This window comes from Coturnix japonica, chromosome 2 (genome assembly GCF_001577835.2).
Source record: "Coturnix japonica isolate 7356 chromosome 2, Coturnix japonica 2.1, whole genome shotgun sequence".
Lineage (NCBI taxonomy): Eukaryota > Metazoa > Chordata > Aves > Galliformes > Phasianidae > Coturnix > Coturnix japonica.
In genome coordinates this window covers 4,290,517-4,306,503 of record NC_029517.1, presented here as the reverse complement: position 1 = coordinate 4,306,503, position 15,987 = coordinate 4,290,517, and the positions used below count along the sequence as shown (strand labels likewise).

At 43.0% G+C, this 15,987-nt stretch overlaps 1 protein-coding gene across 1 annotated transcript in view; it reads right to left on the bottom strand.

Moving 5' to 3' along the window:
* OXSR1 (oxidative stress responsive kinase 1) overlaps positions 1-15,987 on the bottom strand; it is a 79,014-nt gene that overhangs the window by 32,402 nt on the left and 30,625 nt on the right. Inside the window, exons 3-4 of the mRNA XM_015852904.2 lie at positions 15,241-15,349; positions 5,745-5,886 (exon numbers count right to left, since the gene is read on the bottom strand). Of these exons, the coding sequence (XP_015708390.1) occupies positions 5,745-5,886; positions 15,241-15,349 (251 nt within the window). The remainder of the gene's footprint in view (positions 1-5,744; positions 5,887-15,240; positions 15,350-15,987) is intronic.

The following is a 15,987-nucleotide window of genomic DNA, read 5'->3' as shown; positions in this document are numbered from 1 at the left end:
GGATATTTTTGGGAGGCCTTGTCTTAGCCATTGGTAACGGGAGACAACACCCCATTATAACCTGGCCTTATATGAACATTCCTTGCCCAATCATTCAACAGGTAGGCAGATACAGTCCCTGTGGCAACACCAATAAAGCGTATGTTCTAAACCTTGTTCCTAGTGGGGAAGATCCTGTTTCTGTGCACACGACTGCCACTCACGTAGTCAAAGCCAATGATGAATGAAGAAAGCCAATGATTCACGCATATCCAGCTTTCACCACATCGTGACAGAGATGAAAGTTCATTCCAGGAAACACAGGCACGGATCAAATAAAACCCATGATTTTGATACAACACAGCTTAAATAGGTCTTGGTTCCACAAGGCAATGGGCAGCCCTGCTGTATATCTACATATACACAAGGCCCAAGAGCCATCCATATCTCCAACACAGCTCACTGGTCTGACTTTCTTCTCCCAAACCTGTAATTAGTTTTAAGCCAAGCCAGTGTTACAAGAGGAAAGCTTGCCTTATTTTATCCAGCTGTCTGTATGACATGGAGAAAGCAGTTATAAAATTGGGTTAGTTTATATTAAAATATATCTTTACAATGGAAACAGTCCACTTGGCACCCCCAGTCCAACTTGGTGATGCTTTCCACTTAGTGATGGACTTCTCTATAGCAATTCCCTGTTTGTTGTCCTGAACGCATGTGGACTTTGTCTCAGTTTTGTTTGAAAGTATGATGTTTTACTTTGGAAAGCCTTCCAAGAACTCTGCAAGACAGGATATAATTTGATCTAGTTAACGTGCAGAAATAATCCCTGATGCAACCTCATAAAATTTTAAAGCATGCTTAATGTTACCATACGAATTCAGTAAATGATTTGTTTCTTGTGCTTTAGCATAAGGCATGAATGAAAACACTGCAGTAATCTGAATAAATGCTTAAGGCAATTCCACATGCACTGGTTTTAGGATCTGTAAAGGAGAAGTTGCCATATTGCAGCAGGGGATGGTGGTCACAGCCACCTTCTTGAAGTGGGTTATTGACTTTATGCATCGCTGCAGGAAGGATGAACACCAGCAACTTTAATTAACCTACTGCTGGGGAGACCTTACAAGAGCCTATTTCAGTAATCCTGATCCTAATAACCTACATTGGTAACAGCAGTGACCTGAGACATCACAAAAAAATGCTGGAGTAAAATGTGTATGGCTAAGTCAGTCTGTGATATTGTCACTTGAAAACACTGCTGAAATGGAATGAGGATTGTTACCCTGCCAACACATCCATCTCAAATAATACTCCTGGCCACTCGGGAACTGCAGAACACCATGGTAGCATGCAATGTGGGCTTGAATTGCTGACCAAAAACTTCAGGTGTCACCCCAACCTCTCTTCTGCTTCCTACCTTAAAATCTTCACCTCCCTTCTTGGCCTGGAGAGATGTTTGCCCAGCACTTCTCCATACCCAGGGACACAATGTTTTTCCCATACTTTGGTGCCAACTTTCTATACGAGGAAACAGTCTACCAGGCTCTGAGACTTGGGGTAATCCACTCCCCATGGCTGAGCAGTAGGCTAGGCTTTCCAATTACTCACATACCTACTTAGAAAATCCAACTGGCAATTAGAGGTGAATCCACATCATCACGTCTCGCTCCTTCCCTACCAAAATTCCACTCTGAAAATGTGCTCCCTAAAACAAGATTACAGCCCAAGCTGGAATAGGGCCAGTATGTTTTCCTACAGCACTGCTGCAGAAACAAAGAACTACAGTATTTCAGTTGGCAAAATGCTGAGAGACATATTGAAATCCAGTTTTACCACGGTACCTGCCAACCCAGATATCAATGCTTTAATCAGCTATGTGAAAATTAAGCTTGAATCCTGTAAGACAGTTGAGGTCTGCCAAAACATATCCATCAGCTCCTTCACCTTATATCCAACTCACTACCAGAAGAGCATTGCTGCAAAACCACACAGACAAATATGTGTTGGTGATATAGTTAGAAGCAAACAGTGAAGCTGTGTTGGAGCACAAGCTGATCTAACCTCGAGTATCAAATGTGCTGCTGCGTTGCTCTTCCAACCTAGAAGTAGAGCACCAAACAAATTTATAGCTGGATCACTGCCATGACAGCACTTCAAGTGTGTGCAACCCCAAAGCACTGCCTGTGCTTTTTGTTTTTACAGAAGGACAAGCAAGCATCATATTTGTTGTGCTACAACAGGGGCTTTAAGTATATGCAAATATATCATTTCACCTGGACTGAAATATTCAGTTACACAACAGCTAATCACAAACAGAAGATAAGCTGAGATAAAAATAGGGAGAAAGGCAGAGAGCCCTTATAACAGTTAATCAGCATGATACAGTTGTCAGATTGCCATAAAGAGCACTGCTTGAAAATGCTTGGAACTCCCATCCAACCCCCCCCCCCAGAAAAAAAAAACAACAACCTCATGGGTTGCTTTTGCTTTATTTCCAGGTCTTTCAAACTGCTGGGTAACTGCTAATCCCCAGATCCAGTGTGGAACTGCAGCCTAAACAGGGAGAGGTGCATCATATCCCCCCACCCCCAGGTCACCCTGCTGCGGTCACCAGGGTGAGATCAGCACATTGGTCTTGGTCCTCTTCCATAAAAGCAGCTGAGCAGGATCCTGCAGGACAGCTCCATAGGAAGGGTTCCAAGTCCATCTCCCTCAGCATGAGATGGAGCACTGGGATTTCAGGGTGCCGCTGGGATCGCCAGGTGATACAGAAAACCACAGTGGTGACATAAGCAGCTGGCACAGGGACTTGGCAACGCAGGCAGAGCTGCCAGCCCTGAGACAGGGGAGACAGCACTGGTTTTGATAGATGACAGGAATTACTTGCAATTGTTCACTGCTTCAAGATGATAAAACCCATTCTGCTTTCTCCTCTGTTCTTTGCATAAGGCCTCAGATCCTGTTCAACCCTTACAAAAGATGGAACTTTGTATAATGTGAGAAACCCAAGCGTTTGCTGCTGAACAATGGCATCTATTCAAGCCTCAGCATAGCTCTGCTTGTTAATTAGGAAAGCAAACAAAGAAAAATAGAATTTAAGCCTTCACTAGGTATTTGCCTTTCCGATCTCCTCTAGAGAATGCTGTCAAACCACTCACCTGTCCCTTTGCTCCCTTGCAAAGCCAGCTCCCCAAACCTTAATTGGAAGCGGCATTAAGTTCAAGACAAGCTTATGCACAGCAGAATTTCATTAAGGCAGTTTTCTACTTGTTAACTTAATTTACCCATTTAACATGATACATAATTTAGAAGCATTGAGCTCCACCATCGGATACACATTTTGCTCTGGTCTGACTGATTACTTACAGCAGTAACAAGCTGTTCCCACTTCAGGTCAGCAGTTGGGTCCACACACCTATCCTTTGGGCTTTCTCAATAGCCAGCTTGTCCAATGCAGGTGTGCTAATTGTACTTTTTTGTTTCTTACTCAGACCTTGTCCCTAAATAAATGAATCTGTCATTTTCACCAAGGTATGACGACACATAAATAATACCCCAACTGCATTTGTAACCAGCTGAACTCCATGCTTTGCTGGATTGCTGCTTGCCTTGGGTTTGTTGTTCAATACCTAACATCAGACTTTCAGTTCTTACCCTTCACAGCTGACCGTTCTGGTCTGAGGTTCTGCCCTTCATCACAGACACCACATTCGGCAGCTCAGCCATCACCTGATGCTGCTTCCTCTAGAGCCAGATGCTTTAAGCTGGCCCAGGGGAGCGAAGCTTAGTTATTTTAAACACTTCCTCTCAAAGCATCTCTGGCAAGACTTCCATCTGCGTTCCCATTCAGGCACAGCCACTGTTATGACCCCTCGTGTTAAGCAAAATGTGAAAACCATACAGCCATTCGTATGTAGCGCAGATGGGACTTTTCCTCACACAGCTTTAAGCTGTGTTTATCCCGGTGGTGTACACACATCTGGATCAAATGCAAGCCAGTATGATTAACTCTATTAAGGAAGCACATTTCTTCACTCAGAGGCAAGTACAGCTTGCTCTCAGCCACCAGTTACAAACCCATCCATTGCTTCACAGGTAGGAAACCTACACACAACTTCCCTTCCATACCTCAGCTTACCACCAGATTTCTCAGCACAGTGAGGTTTCCCAGACCACTCTGTGCCCCACACAAAGCGTGAATTCAAACACTTCAACTGTTGGAGCTGCCCTAATACACGTATCCATGTAGCTCATGCTCCAATCCTCACCACAACTATTAGTTCTGCTGTTCCACTACAGGAAGGCACGCAGAGAAACGGTTCGTTGTAAGAAATCCCTACATGACATCTTTAGGAAAGAAGAAAGAAATTTAACACATTCCATTTAGATTTAATTGGACAAGATGAACTAAATAAGCAAAAAGATCAACTGGAAGTCACAGATGAACATGGTTGGGTGAATTATTTACGGTAAGGGTGCAAGAGCAAGTAATCTGTTCTCTTACATTACCTTCCTGTTCTCTTACATTACCTTCCTGGAGCTGCCTGAAATCATTTCTCAAAATGAAAGTTAAGTGAACAGCTGTGAATCAGAACAGTCTTCAGCAAAAACAACTATTCTTGTTAAACAGGAATTGCAATGGAGACTGGAAACTGAAATCTGAGATTTCTTTCAGGCAAATGAACCATTCCAAAGTTGCTCCCGACCCTTTGTTCCTTTTTAAACCAGAAACAAACCCACAAAGGCCATTCAGTTTGATCAAAACTATGAAATTAATGCTTCTTGGATTTTCTAATTAAAATATTTTTTGGCAGAAAGAGTTACCTCTTCTCGAGCAGCTATATCACAAGGGGACAAGCATTGCTGCTGCTGTGCTGGAGCAAGTTTATAATGGCATTGGACCAGAAGACAACCAAGCTCATAGAATTCCCAAAGAAGAGATTGCTGTTCCCAGCAGCAGCGTGTGGCTGGGATGACGTATATTACCCACAAGCCATACGTTCTATTTTCAGTGCATACTTAAGATTGTACATTTATTTTTTTAAATGACAGAACATACTGAATCGGCACCGTCTCTTTCTAAACTACACCACACCTTGAAACACCAGGGGACAGGAAAATATGCTTTAAAAATACGCCCCAAAATGACAGAGCAGCACAGTAAGCCCACGTTTCAGTGATCCATCAAACCACATGAGGCTGTTAGTTAACTAACTGGGTTTTGTCCACAGAACGGTTTTTCAGTTCTAATTTTGTTTCCATCTTTTTTAAATGAAAACACCCAAATTTAAATGTCACGATGTTCACCCTGCAGCGTCCTGCCTTAAAAAGAACAAAAAACAACCAGGCTTGAAGGACTCCTTATTAAATTGTCCAATGTTTCTTACACAGCACTCATAGCGAGTGATTTGTAGCTCTTCTGTAGCTCTGCAAGACATGAGACCAGCCAAAGCTTTTCCAGACCTAATAATCACTCTTTGTAGCTGGACTTTGATATTTGGAAAGAGGTTTTCTATACAAGAACTTCAGATATCCCAGGGTTTACCCAAACTTGTCGTGCTCATATATTTTCTAAAGAAATAGTTGCAGAAAACTCAACTCTTGAGTTTCAGTAAAGCCCCAATCTTTGTTTTCCACTCTCTAAGAGCAGATGCAGTCTGGTCATCCCAGCTCACCTGCTGTTCCAGTGGTTATCTGTTATCCAGTTATCTGTTATCCAGTGTTGCACACTTCAGGACAGTGATGAGAAACATGAAAAATACCTGTGGATTTGTCCGTTTTTATGCAGGTAGTCCAGCCCCTCCAGCACCTCCTTGAGGATCGTGGCTATACAGGGCTCATCCAGGACACCAGTCTTGTGTTCTCCTTTGGCCACAATGTGCTTTATAATATCCAAAACGGAGCCTAGAGAAAATAGTTCAACACATTAGCTTCAACGAGAAGAGCTGATTTGTATACTTTTTATAAACACTCTGTACAGAAGTTTACTGGGAAGAGAAGCAGAAGGATCTGCCAGTGGCCGGAGATTCTCCTGAAGGGAAAGCAGTGGTAAGAACACAGGCCTTACAGCCATGAGCCTGACAGAGAAGGCAGATCCTCATGGGAGGCTGTAAATACCCCACAATCACAAGGAATCCATTATATTTTGGCTTGTTCAAAGACTGTAAACCATATACACACAGAACTCTTGGAAGGGCATTCAGTAGATACTGATGCTACAGCTGTTTTTGTACTAAAGAGGGAAATGGAACAAACAGGGGAGCTGCAGGGACTCACAAGCGTAGGACAAAAAGCTTAATAAAAATCAGACCCTGTGCTTTAACAAACTCAATACAGAGGAAATTAAAACTGAATATTGAACAAATGAGGCTGAACTCTGAGAAGAAATCATTTCTTTACTGCATACAAAACTAGGATAGCTTAGGTCCTTCTCAAGAAGCATTAGGCTTCCTTTCCCTCCCAGTCATGGTGTGAATTACATCACCTTGTGTGACAAACCACATTTTATGGAGTAAACCACCTCTTTGAATTACACCCAGAAATAAGCTGAATCGTTGACCAACAACACTTTTCTTGTGCAAGTTCTGTTTTCACAGTATACTGGATATTATGTTCTTTGTATCTGGATTAAAGACAACCGCCTCAGAGCTAGATTTTATTGCTCCCTCCACCCCAACATAGGATGCCTAAGTTTGCTTTCCAGGTATGTGCTTTGTAGCCCCTTCAGACACTGGTTTACACGATTTAATCAGCACATAATTGGCTATTAAGTTTTTTTACAGATACCAGCACAAAGTAATGTCAGCAGCACACACTTTCCATCTTCATCATTGTAGAGGAGCTGGGCATCACTAAGATAACTGCTAAGCAGACCGAAAACTAAACTGAGAAGAAAAAAGGCTGTGTTTTGTTAGCAGTGAGCATAAATAATCTATGGGATAGATGAGTGCCTGAGCCAAGGAGAAAGGAAGGGAAGAACACACTCGTGAGCAGGGAAAGGAGCTGACAGCCCCTTGTGCCAGCTGCAAGCAATAAGACCAGATACACTCTTCTCCAGAATGGCACCTCCAGTTTCTACCACCAGAAAACCTTTATTTGGCTCGTGGTATTTGCAAAAGATGTGATCCTAACACACATCAACAAGACAGGAAAAAAAAGAATCATAGAATGGCCTGGGTTGAAAAAGGACTGCAATGATCATCCAGTTTCAACCCCCCTGCTATATGCAGGGTTGCCAGCCACCAGACCAGACTGCCCAGAGCCACATCCAGCCTGGATGAAGCATCCAGCAAAAGTAAATGAAAGCAAATGAAGAAGCAAATAAAAGAAAGAAGTCTGGATGTATAACACCTCCCCAACATTTCATGCAAGAATACTCTTCTTAGACAAGGTAAAAGAAGGCTGAATACAACTAAGCATAGAGGCCCTTGTCTTCAGTTAGCTTTGTTCTGGGTCTTGATTTAGTCCAGGTTTCTACCCAGCCATAACTCAGGTTGTTCTGCATGCTGGGCTACCTGCATGGGAGCAGCATTATCTTCACTGAATGGACCTGTGAAGCACCCAAAGCCAGAATACAAACCCCTTCACTGAGATCTCACCCTGTAGATTCTGCTGGCTGAGAAGCTCTATTGTACAGCACTAGGACTCACCTGGGATTCAGCCTGTCACTTATTCATACTAGTAAGTATGTGCCTGCAAGCCCTGATGTTCCTTATTTTGGACAAGAATTTTTTTTTTACACCTACAGAAAAAGACCAAAAACACTTTCACTGTTCAGGTTCTTCCTCTGAAACATGCCTTTATCTGGAGAACAAACTGCCACTTGTTCAGAAGTCCAGTGAAAATATGCAGTTCTTCACGTATTCATTTTGTCCTCTTTCCACCCCCAGAGCTCTGTTAGCGGCCCTCGTTCAGAAGTATTTCCCCCCTCTCCTGCAAAGAGCTCAGGGAACATGAGGAGGGAGATAATAAGGTGCTCAAAATCATTTGGTCAGAAATCCTGGGTCAGCCAAGTTTGAGGTTGTACCCAAACCCAGAAAAAGAGGGAAGAAAAATAAAAGACAAGAGGACACGCACACAACAAGCCTTCTTTGTCAATGGGCAACAGCTGATTCACACCCATGCTGTGCGTCTGCTCCCAGCCCAACCTGCCATTTTAAGCATGTTTTTCTAAATCCACTTTCCTAATGAGATGGCCAAAGAAGTGAAGGAATTTGCCAGTCTTCTACAGAAAGAAAAACAGCAACAAGGCCATCAGCAAAATGCCTCTCTCAGGGAAGTAGCAAAAGAAGAGCCACTTTCCTGTGGAAGAAAGTGTTAAGATGGTTCATCCCTCTTTTGTTTCCCTTGTTCGCTGCAAGGGAATTGGACAAGATAACCTTTAAAGGTCCCTTCGAACTCTAACAACTCTATGATCCTATGAAATGCTCTCACTTTCACCAACTGCATTATGCTGTAGGAGGTTAGTAGGTTGGAGCCCTATCCATAGCCTAAGGGGAGAAAAGGACTGCTTTGCATACAGCGGCATGTTCCCAAAACAGCAGCACATTAACTGCTAGACATTAACCAGGAACATTCAGCTGAACTGGAACAAAGATCAGACTTACACAGAAGCATGTGTTCTACCCACACTGATCATCCTGTTTCAGAACACCATCCTAACTCTGGGTACTGCCAGCTTCTAAGCCACTTTCAAAGAGTAACTGAGGAAGTCTGGAGCACACCTAAACTCTGCTGAATATCTGCTTAAATGTAATGTCAGTGTGGATTTGTGCTCCACATACACCACTGCACTGAGCAATCTGCAGGACAAATAGCTGCCTATCAAATCTATCCTGAGCAGCACACCAACAGGAAGCCCACAAGATACTGAGCAACGTGATAGAGCATTTAGCATTACTTGTCATTCAGCATTCAAGTGCCCCAGTAAGTGACGCCAATCGCAAGCCATATTACGTCTGCTTAGCAAAGTGCAGTCCCACAGTGCTGACCGTACAGCAATTGAAAGTTAAGTGGTTTTCCATTCAAACTAACAAGCTTCACAGCCTGCTCTGATAGTTCCTAATGCAATAGCTCCTAATGACAGCAGAAGTCACCAGGGAACCAGCTGCGCATAGGCTTACCCTCACACAACAAAACCCAGCCTGTAACTACTAAATGTCAAACACAAATACTCAGGGAGTAACTTGTTCTGGAGTCCTCACTGCTTGCATCAGCCCCGCAGCAGATGGATCAGACATCTGTCCAGCTGCACAAAAGGAATCAATCCCCCCATTTGCTCTCCCTGCTGCCCCCCAAGCACTGAAGAGCAGGAAGCTCTGCAGTTTGCCTTTCTCACTTTGGCACAGATGGAGAATAGCTGATGACGCCTGACTTGATCCACAGAAGCTCATTTCCAGTTTTCCAGAAGGATACCATTAACTTTCACCCATGACAGCAGTATCTAAGCAGCAAAGAGAAACCTGTGAACAAAGAACATCCTGAATTTCTAAGGCGGCAATGTTCTTGTAGATTAAGATCTGGCAGACTATTCACCACCCACCCTAGTGACTGCAGTCCCACCCTGTACCCCATACACATACCAAGTAAAGCCAAACATGTACTGTACTATAAGCTCCCCCATTGTTTTGAAAGGGCAGATAACAGCAGGACAAGAGGAAATGGAAAATGGTTTTAAGCTGAAGGAGGGAAGATGTAGGTTGGATGTCAGGGGGAAGTTCTTTACTATGAGAGTGGCGAAGTGCTGGCACAGGCTGCCCAGAGAGGCTGTGGATGCCCCAACTCTGAGGTGTTCAAGGCCTGGTTGGATGGGCAGCCTGGTCTAGTAGAGGTTGGTAGCCCTGCCTGTGGCCCAGGGAGGGGGGTTGGAGATTGATGATCCTTGAGGTCCCTTCCAACCCAGGCCATTGTGTGATTGTTTTCTTAAGCAGCACAATGAGATTTAATGAGTTCCAGCACCACAGTTCACCTCCTCCCTTGTTGTGCCAATGAGCCTGCTTACCAAGCCATACTGTAAATGAGATCACTGCACTAACTGGTAATCCAGTTTTCCAGGCAGGGTGGAGAACCAGCAGCCAGGAACTTCTAAAACCAGCTCTGCTGCTGGAGAAAACTTTCGTGTAATCGCACCCTTGGGGTAAGAAGTCCTAATTGTTCCATTGATTCACTTTCAACGTCAAGGCAGCACAAACATCAGTGCTTCCTGCTCCGAGTCCAACACGCGTTTCTTCAACCTCACCTACAGCCCTGAGCACTGCTAATGGCATTTAGGAAGTCTGCTTCTAATGTTCCTCCTTAGGAGAGGAAGAAAGCAGCCATGTGACAGCCACCAGCCATCCTGTTTAATGTTTCATCACAGGGAGAGAAGACATAATAGAGGAGAAGGAGAGGAAAACTGGAGCATTTTAGAGGATGATTACAGATAAATGCAAGAGTATTAGATGGCTGGAATTTTATACACCCCCAGAGGGAGAAGAAACTCGTAGCAGAGCTAGTTGCTGTAGGAACCACATCTCACGTGTTACACTATAACCTCAGTAATAGGACAGATACAGGAAAAGTTATACGCAACAAAAGTCACCACCTCCTTTAAGTTTGCCAGGCAATCAGAACAGGAAAGCGTAATACCCTAATGTTTCCAGCAGCAATGTAATAGTATCAGCCTTACAATCAGTTTGCCATTTAAAGGCCTGCCACAAAAAGGCTGGTTAATGGTGCTGGATGGTGTTTCATTAGACAATTTTGGGAGAACTGAGATCTGTCTCACATTTAAGGGTTACAGATGCTGGACATGATGCTGCATCCCCTGCACTCTGGAAGGCTGCGAGATCCGTTTCTACTTAAGGCATTTTGAGAGAAGCCAGTGGTTTTGATGAGCCTGTCGCCAGAGCCAAGGATTAAACCTGCACCTTGTCAGCCTGACAAACTAAGGAATAAAACACTAAGGAGAACAGCTGCTTGGATTCAGCAGGTCTGGGGTTGAAGTACACAGATGCAGCAGATGAACACTAAAGTAAAGGAAAGAACAAGTTACATAAAATAAAGAAAAAGACACCTACGGAGCCCTCTGAGGTTTCTGCTTTTGGAGCTGTTTCTTAACCCTGGTTAAACCACATCAGCACAGAGGGAGAAAGTTAAGGATACTTCCACTTTTTGCTCCTTTCTCTCTAGAGTACTTGCACAGTAAGTGAGAGAGACCAGGTTAATGCAGGAAGCAAAATAATACAATGAAGGAGGCAAGGCAGCCTTATCAGTGTTGGGACAGATGTTTAGAGAAGAAACCTGAAGAAAATCAGCTCTTTTTCATGCTTCTCCTTCTACAGCCAGGAAATAGTAATGCATCTCCAAGCTCCACGTCCTGTAATCAAATACAGTCCCTACAATCTCCTGCCTCTGACCAAGCACTTCATCAAATGATTGAGATAAAATAGAAAAATGCCATGCGATGCAGCAGCCATCACAGACAGCTGTTCTACACAAGCAACTGTTTTGTGGAGCTGGCCACAGCTTTGGGTCACCTGTTAAATGAGAGCTCCTGAAACCAGAGAGAATTTAGAGGAGCAAAGAGGTCACAATCAGAAAAAGCACTAAAGGACAGCTGCTCCTCTTCCTACTAAAGAGCTACAGGAGCTGGAAAGCAGGACAGGGAATCAGATAGCTTTAGATGGCACGATTAACGCTCGTGACATGGGAATGCCAACAAGGCAAAGAGCGGGGTAGCAGTTGGCTAGAAATAGCTATTGAAGTTTAGTCTGGAGTAACACTGGAGCAAGAAGACAGGGTGCCAAGCTGACATTGCTAAGCTTGGATCCCCAAAAAACACTTTCATCATCAGAAATTAAAAGGAAATAATAAATAGAGGAATAAGCAGCACAAACTTCACAAACCTGACTCAAGCCTGTATTGCCAGATCTGAAAGAGGGCATCAGAGGAACTGGAGACACCCAGCAGCCCCTTATCACTACCAGCTGGATATCATCACAAACACAGTATAAGCAATCAGGAACAACTACCCAGCTCTTCTGCCTCTGTGTCAAATCAGTTCTAAGGCCTTTCAGCACCAACTTCCACCACTCTGACCCGGCCCTGATGTAGATTACCAGCTCTCATTGGGTGCTCCCCAACAGCTCACCATTACCTACTCACTGCTGATGACTTTCAAAGACAGAATCCGTATCTTCCACCAACACAATACTTGCAAAGTGGAGATAAAAAGCTCAGTTTCAGGGACAACACCGCACAGGTTATGGAGCTGCCTCGGAGTGTTCTCTCTGGCTGCTCAAAGCTTCATGTATTTAGGGTACCTTCCCTAAGGGATGTTTCTAAAATATTCACCCACAACAAGGCTAAGATTCAACAAATTGACTGCTATCAGAAAACTAAATTAAATGACACTTAAAACAACAACAGACTTACACTTAAGGCTGCATGATAGTAAAGAGGTCCATATAAGTAAACTAAATCTTAAGTTACTTTCAGCCTAAGAAGCCAGCATAGGTTGAAACTGAGAGAAGAGGAGCAGTAAGATTGTGAACTTTTACCCATACAAAAGTCATGGTACAAAACCACAACCAATGCATTAAAACAGATCCGATGTGCTTACTTGGATGTATAAATCTCAGCCCATGCTTTGTGAATGGTTAAATGGAATAAAGGAGTCAGGCTGCACTTTGTTATTTCTATTTTTTCCCCTTCCAAACTGATAAAACATCCAAAGCTTCTTCCTGTTGAGAAATTCAGACCATTATTTTTCCCCATCGGGTAACAGATGACCACAGAACCAGCCAATCTTTTTACTGATAAGCTGAAAGGGATGAAAAGCAGGTCTTAAAGCATCTCGTTATATAAATCGCTCAATCTAAAAACAACTGGAAATAGTCTCATTAAAAGTGAATGGAAAAGTTCCTCGCTCAGAAAGCTCTGACACACGAGTTTCTTAACCCACCATCAGAACCGGCCTGTAGAACGTGCCTGTAAGATCTAAAATCCCATTTCTGAAGTAGAGCCATGAAAAAATCATAAGCTGAGAAATACCTCTCAAGGTATCTTCCTCCTGCATAAAAGCCAACAAGTTGCCCTCAAAGTGTATTCTAGCAATTCCCCCCAGACCCCATTTGTTTTGCTTCAAGTGAGAAATCAGTATTTTATTGCACAAACCTGGTCTTCAATATGTGCAACAGAGCAAACCAGAGATTTCTGTACCTTAACTGCTTTAAAGCACTTCTCCACTTAAGGCCAGAGTTAAAGAGGGGTCAAATACCACTCTGTATAATGTGGAAGCCTATTCAAAGCGACAAACAGGTCATGCCTCCCCACCAAGAGGACAGTTCTGAAGCTATGATTATTTTCTAAACTTTTTCTCTTCATTTATGTGGTACTTTGTGGTCCAAAGAGTGATCCCATCTTTAATGATCCGACTGTTAGGTGTCCCTCCAAGAAAAGAAGATGTATTGCTTAATGACACATGAGCACATAGGACATCATAAACTCAGCATGAAATGTGATTGCCCCCAAGGGAACTGCTGAAATACTAAAGATTTTCAAAGCCATATGCTTACAGTCACTATCAAGCTTTCAGGGAAGAAGTCAACAAGTTTAGCCAGATTTTTCCACATCTTCTGGCATTTTATAGTCTTCAGTATTGAGCCAAGAGCAGAAAAGCCAGAAAAGATCTAGTTTTTCTTTTATTTTTCTTTTTAAAAAGAAAGAGAGGTTTTTCAGCTTCCCATTCCCTTTCTCTAGGCTGCCAGGAGCATCAAAGTCTTCCTCAAGGCAGCCTAAAACACCAGCAACAGTCCTCCTATCATCCCAAACTTAATACCATTTATTGTCTTGATGGCAACTTAAGGATTCTGGAAAATATTACCATCTAGCATTGCTGATATGAAGTTTTACAGTTTCCCCCCCCCCCCCCTCAAAGAAGTTGTTTCTAAAGCACCTGAGGGAATAAACCCAAGAAGTGAGATGCTTCTCTGGCCCTGTGATCTAGGTGGTAATTTGAAATTGCTCCAAGTACTGCAGCTATTTTGTCACCTATAAGTGTGAATGACATCCAGCTCTAAGGAACAATTCCATACAAATCAGGCAGCTCCTGATCTGGAAGTCTTGGATGAAGAGCAGAATAAAACCCCCATAATTCAGGTGGAAACTGTTAGAGACCTACTATTCCACCTGGACTGCCAGGTCTACGGGGTCAGATGGGGTCCACCCAAAGGCGCTGTGGGAGCACTGGTGGATGTGATAGCCAAACTACTTTCCATCATCAATCAGCATTCCTGCTAAACTGGTAAGATCCCAGAGGACTGGAGGCTTGCCAACATGACTCCTACCTACAAGAAGGACCATAAAGAGGATACAGGGAACAACAGGCCTGTCAGCCTGTACTTGGTGCCAGGCAAGGTTATGGAGCAGATCAGTTTGATGGAGATCACATGGCACATGTGGGACAACAAGGGGGAATCAAGCCTAGCCAGTATGGGTTCACGAAAGGCAGGTTGTGCTTGACCTTGATGATTCTATGATATTGTCCTCCCTTTGTAAGACTGGCATTAGAGCAGCAGTTCTGCTTTGGAACAGGTGATTTAAGTTCCTCACAAGGGCAGCCAACAAGTAAGTTAAATCAATAGACTGGCTGATTACCAGCAAGCTATCAGCACTATGCAGATCTCCAACTCAAGTGAGAAAAGGGCAAGCGATCAGCCCTGCAAGAGGAGATGCTAACATCACAGTCCCAACTATAAAGCTATTGAGATTGGGTAGGCTCAGCAGAGATGATTGCATACATCTCTAATTCAGAAATTCATCCTAGGCTCATAAAAAAAGGATTAAGAAACTTTTGTAAATGCAATACAAGAAAGAATTGTAGGGGCAGTGGTGGTGTTGTTTCTGTTGTTTTGAAGTTTAGGATAGTTTCAACTACTACATCTGTACCTGAGTTCCTTTATTAAGTGTCTGAAGTCACATCCTTCTGTTGTCAAATGCTCATCTGAGTCATTCAGCAATTAAGCACTGACAGTATCTTGTAGAATTATTTTGTACCATTTACAAAACAGGAGTTAAAAGAGACAGTCAGTCATGCAGTTAGGTGTTAATACAGACATACATGAAATAAAAAGCTATTTCTGAGCTGAATGGGTTGAAGTTAAGCATTTTCATTCAATGTTAATTCAGAAGTGGGAAGGAAAACTGAGATGAAAATAAAAGGAAACACTCATCAACTTTTAATGCTGCCTTTCAGGGTATGGAAATTGGACCACTCACCTCCACTAAGTAACTTCATCACCAGCCAAAGCTCATCTTTCACCACAAACGATGTGTAGTAAGATACAATGTTGGGGTGGTGGCACTGACTCATTGCTTGAATTTCTTTCTGCAAAGAAAAATAAAACATTAGCAGTTAGTCTCAATGATTATCGTTCCCTGAGTACAAAAATTATCTCCCTCAAAATTCAACACTACATAAAGGTGAGAGGGGGGAAAAAAAGGACACCTAACCACAAGAACTAAAACCCAGACACTTTTAATACTCAGCCTGCATTATACTAGATCTGAACCCAAAGCCATTCAAGGATGCTCTATTTGTCTATCTTTCTAACTAACAGAAAACAAAAGTGGATTGAAACCCTCTTGACAAGAGCAATAAAATGATTCTCAACACCTGCTTTCAGCTACAACAGAACACTCCTGAAAACTCACCAGTGTTACCTAAGCAGCTTATGCCACCAATTTCTTTCAGTGATCCATTACACAACAGATGCTTAATCAGTCAAAAACTATCATTTGGATGAGAAATGGAAATATTTGCCTCTGGAAAAAAAAGGTATCTCATCCCTAATGTTTCTTCTCAGCATGAAAGCAGATGGCTCAGCTCAATCAGGTTGAGGGCACAAAGGACAGCTATGTCTTTTGTGGTACAGGAAGAATAGGGAAAACAGTTTGAAATTAGGAAGTAGTTGGCTACTACAGATGGAGTACAACAGTAAATATGTTCAGATATGAAACTGCCTG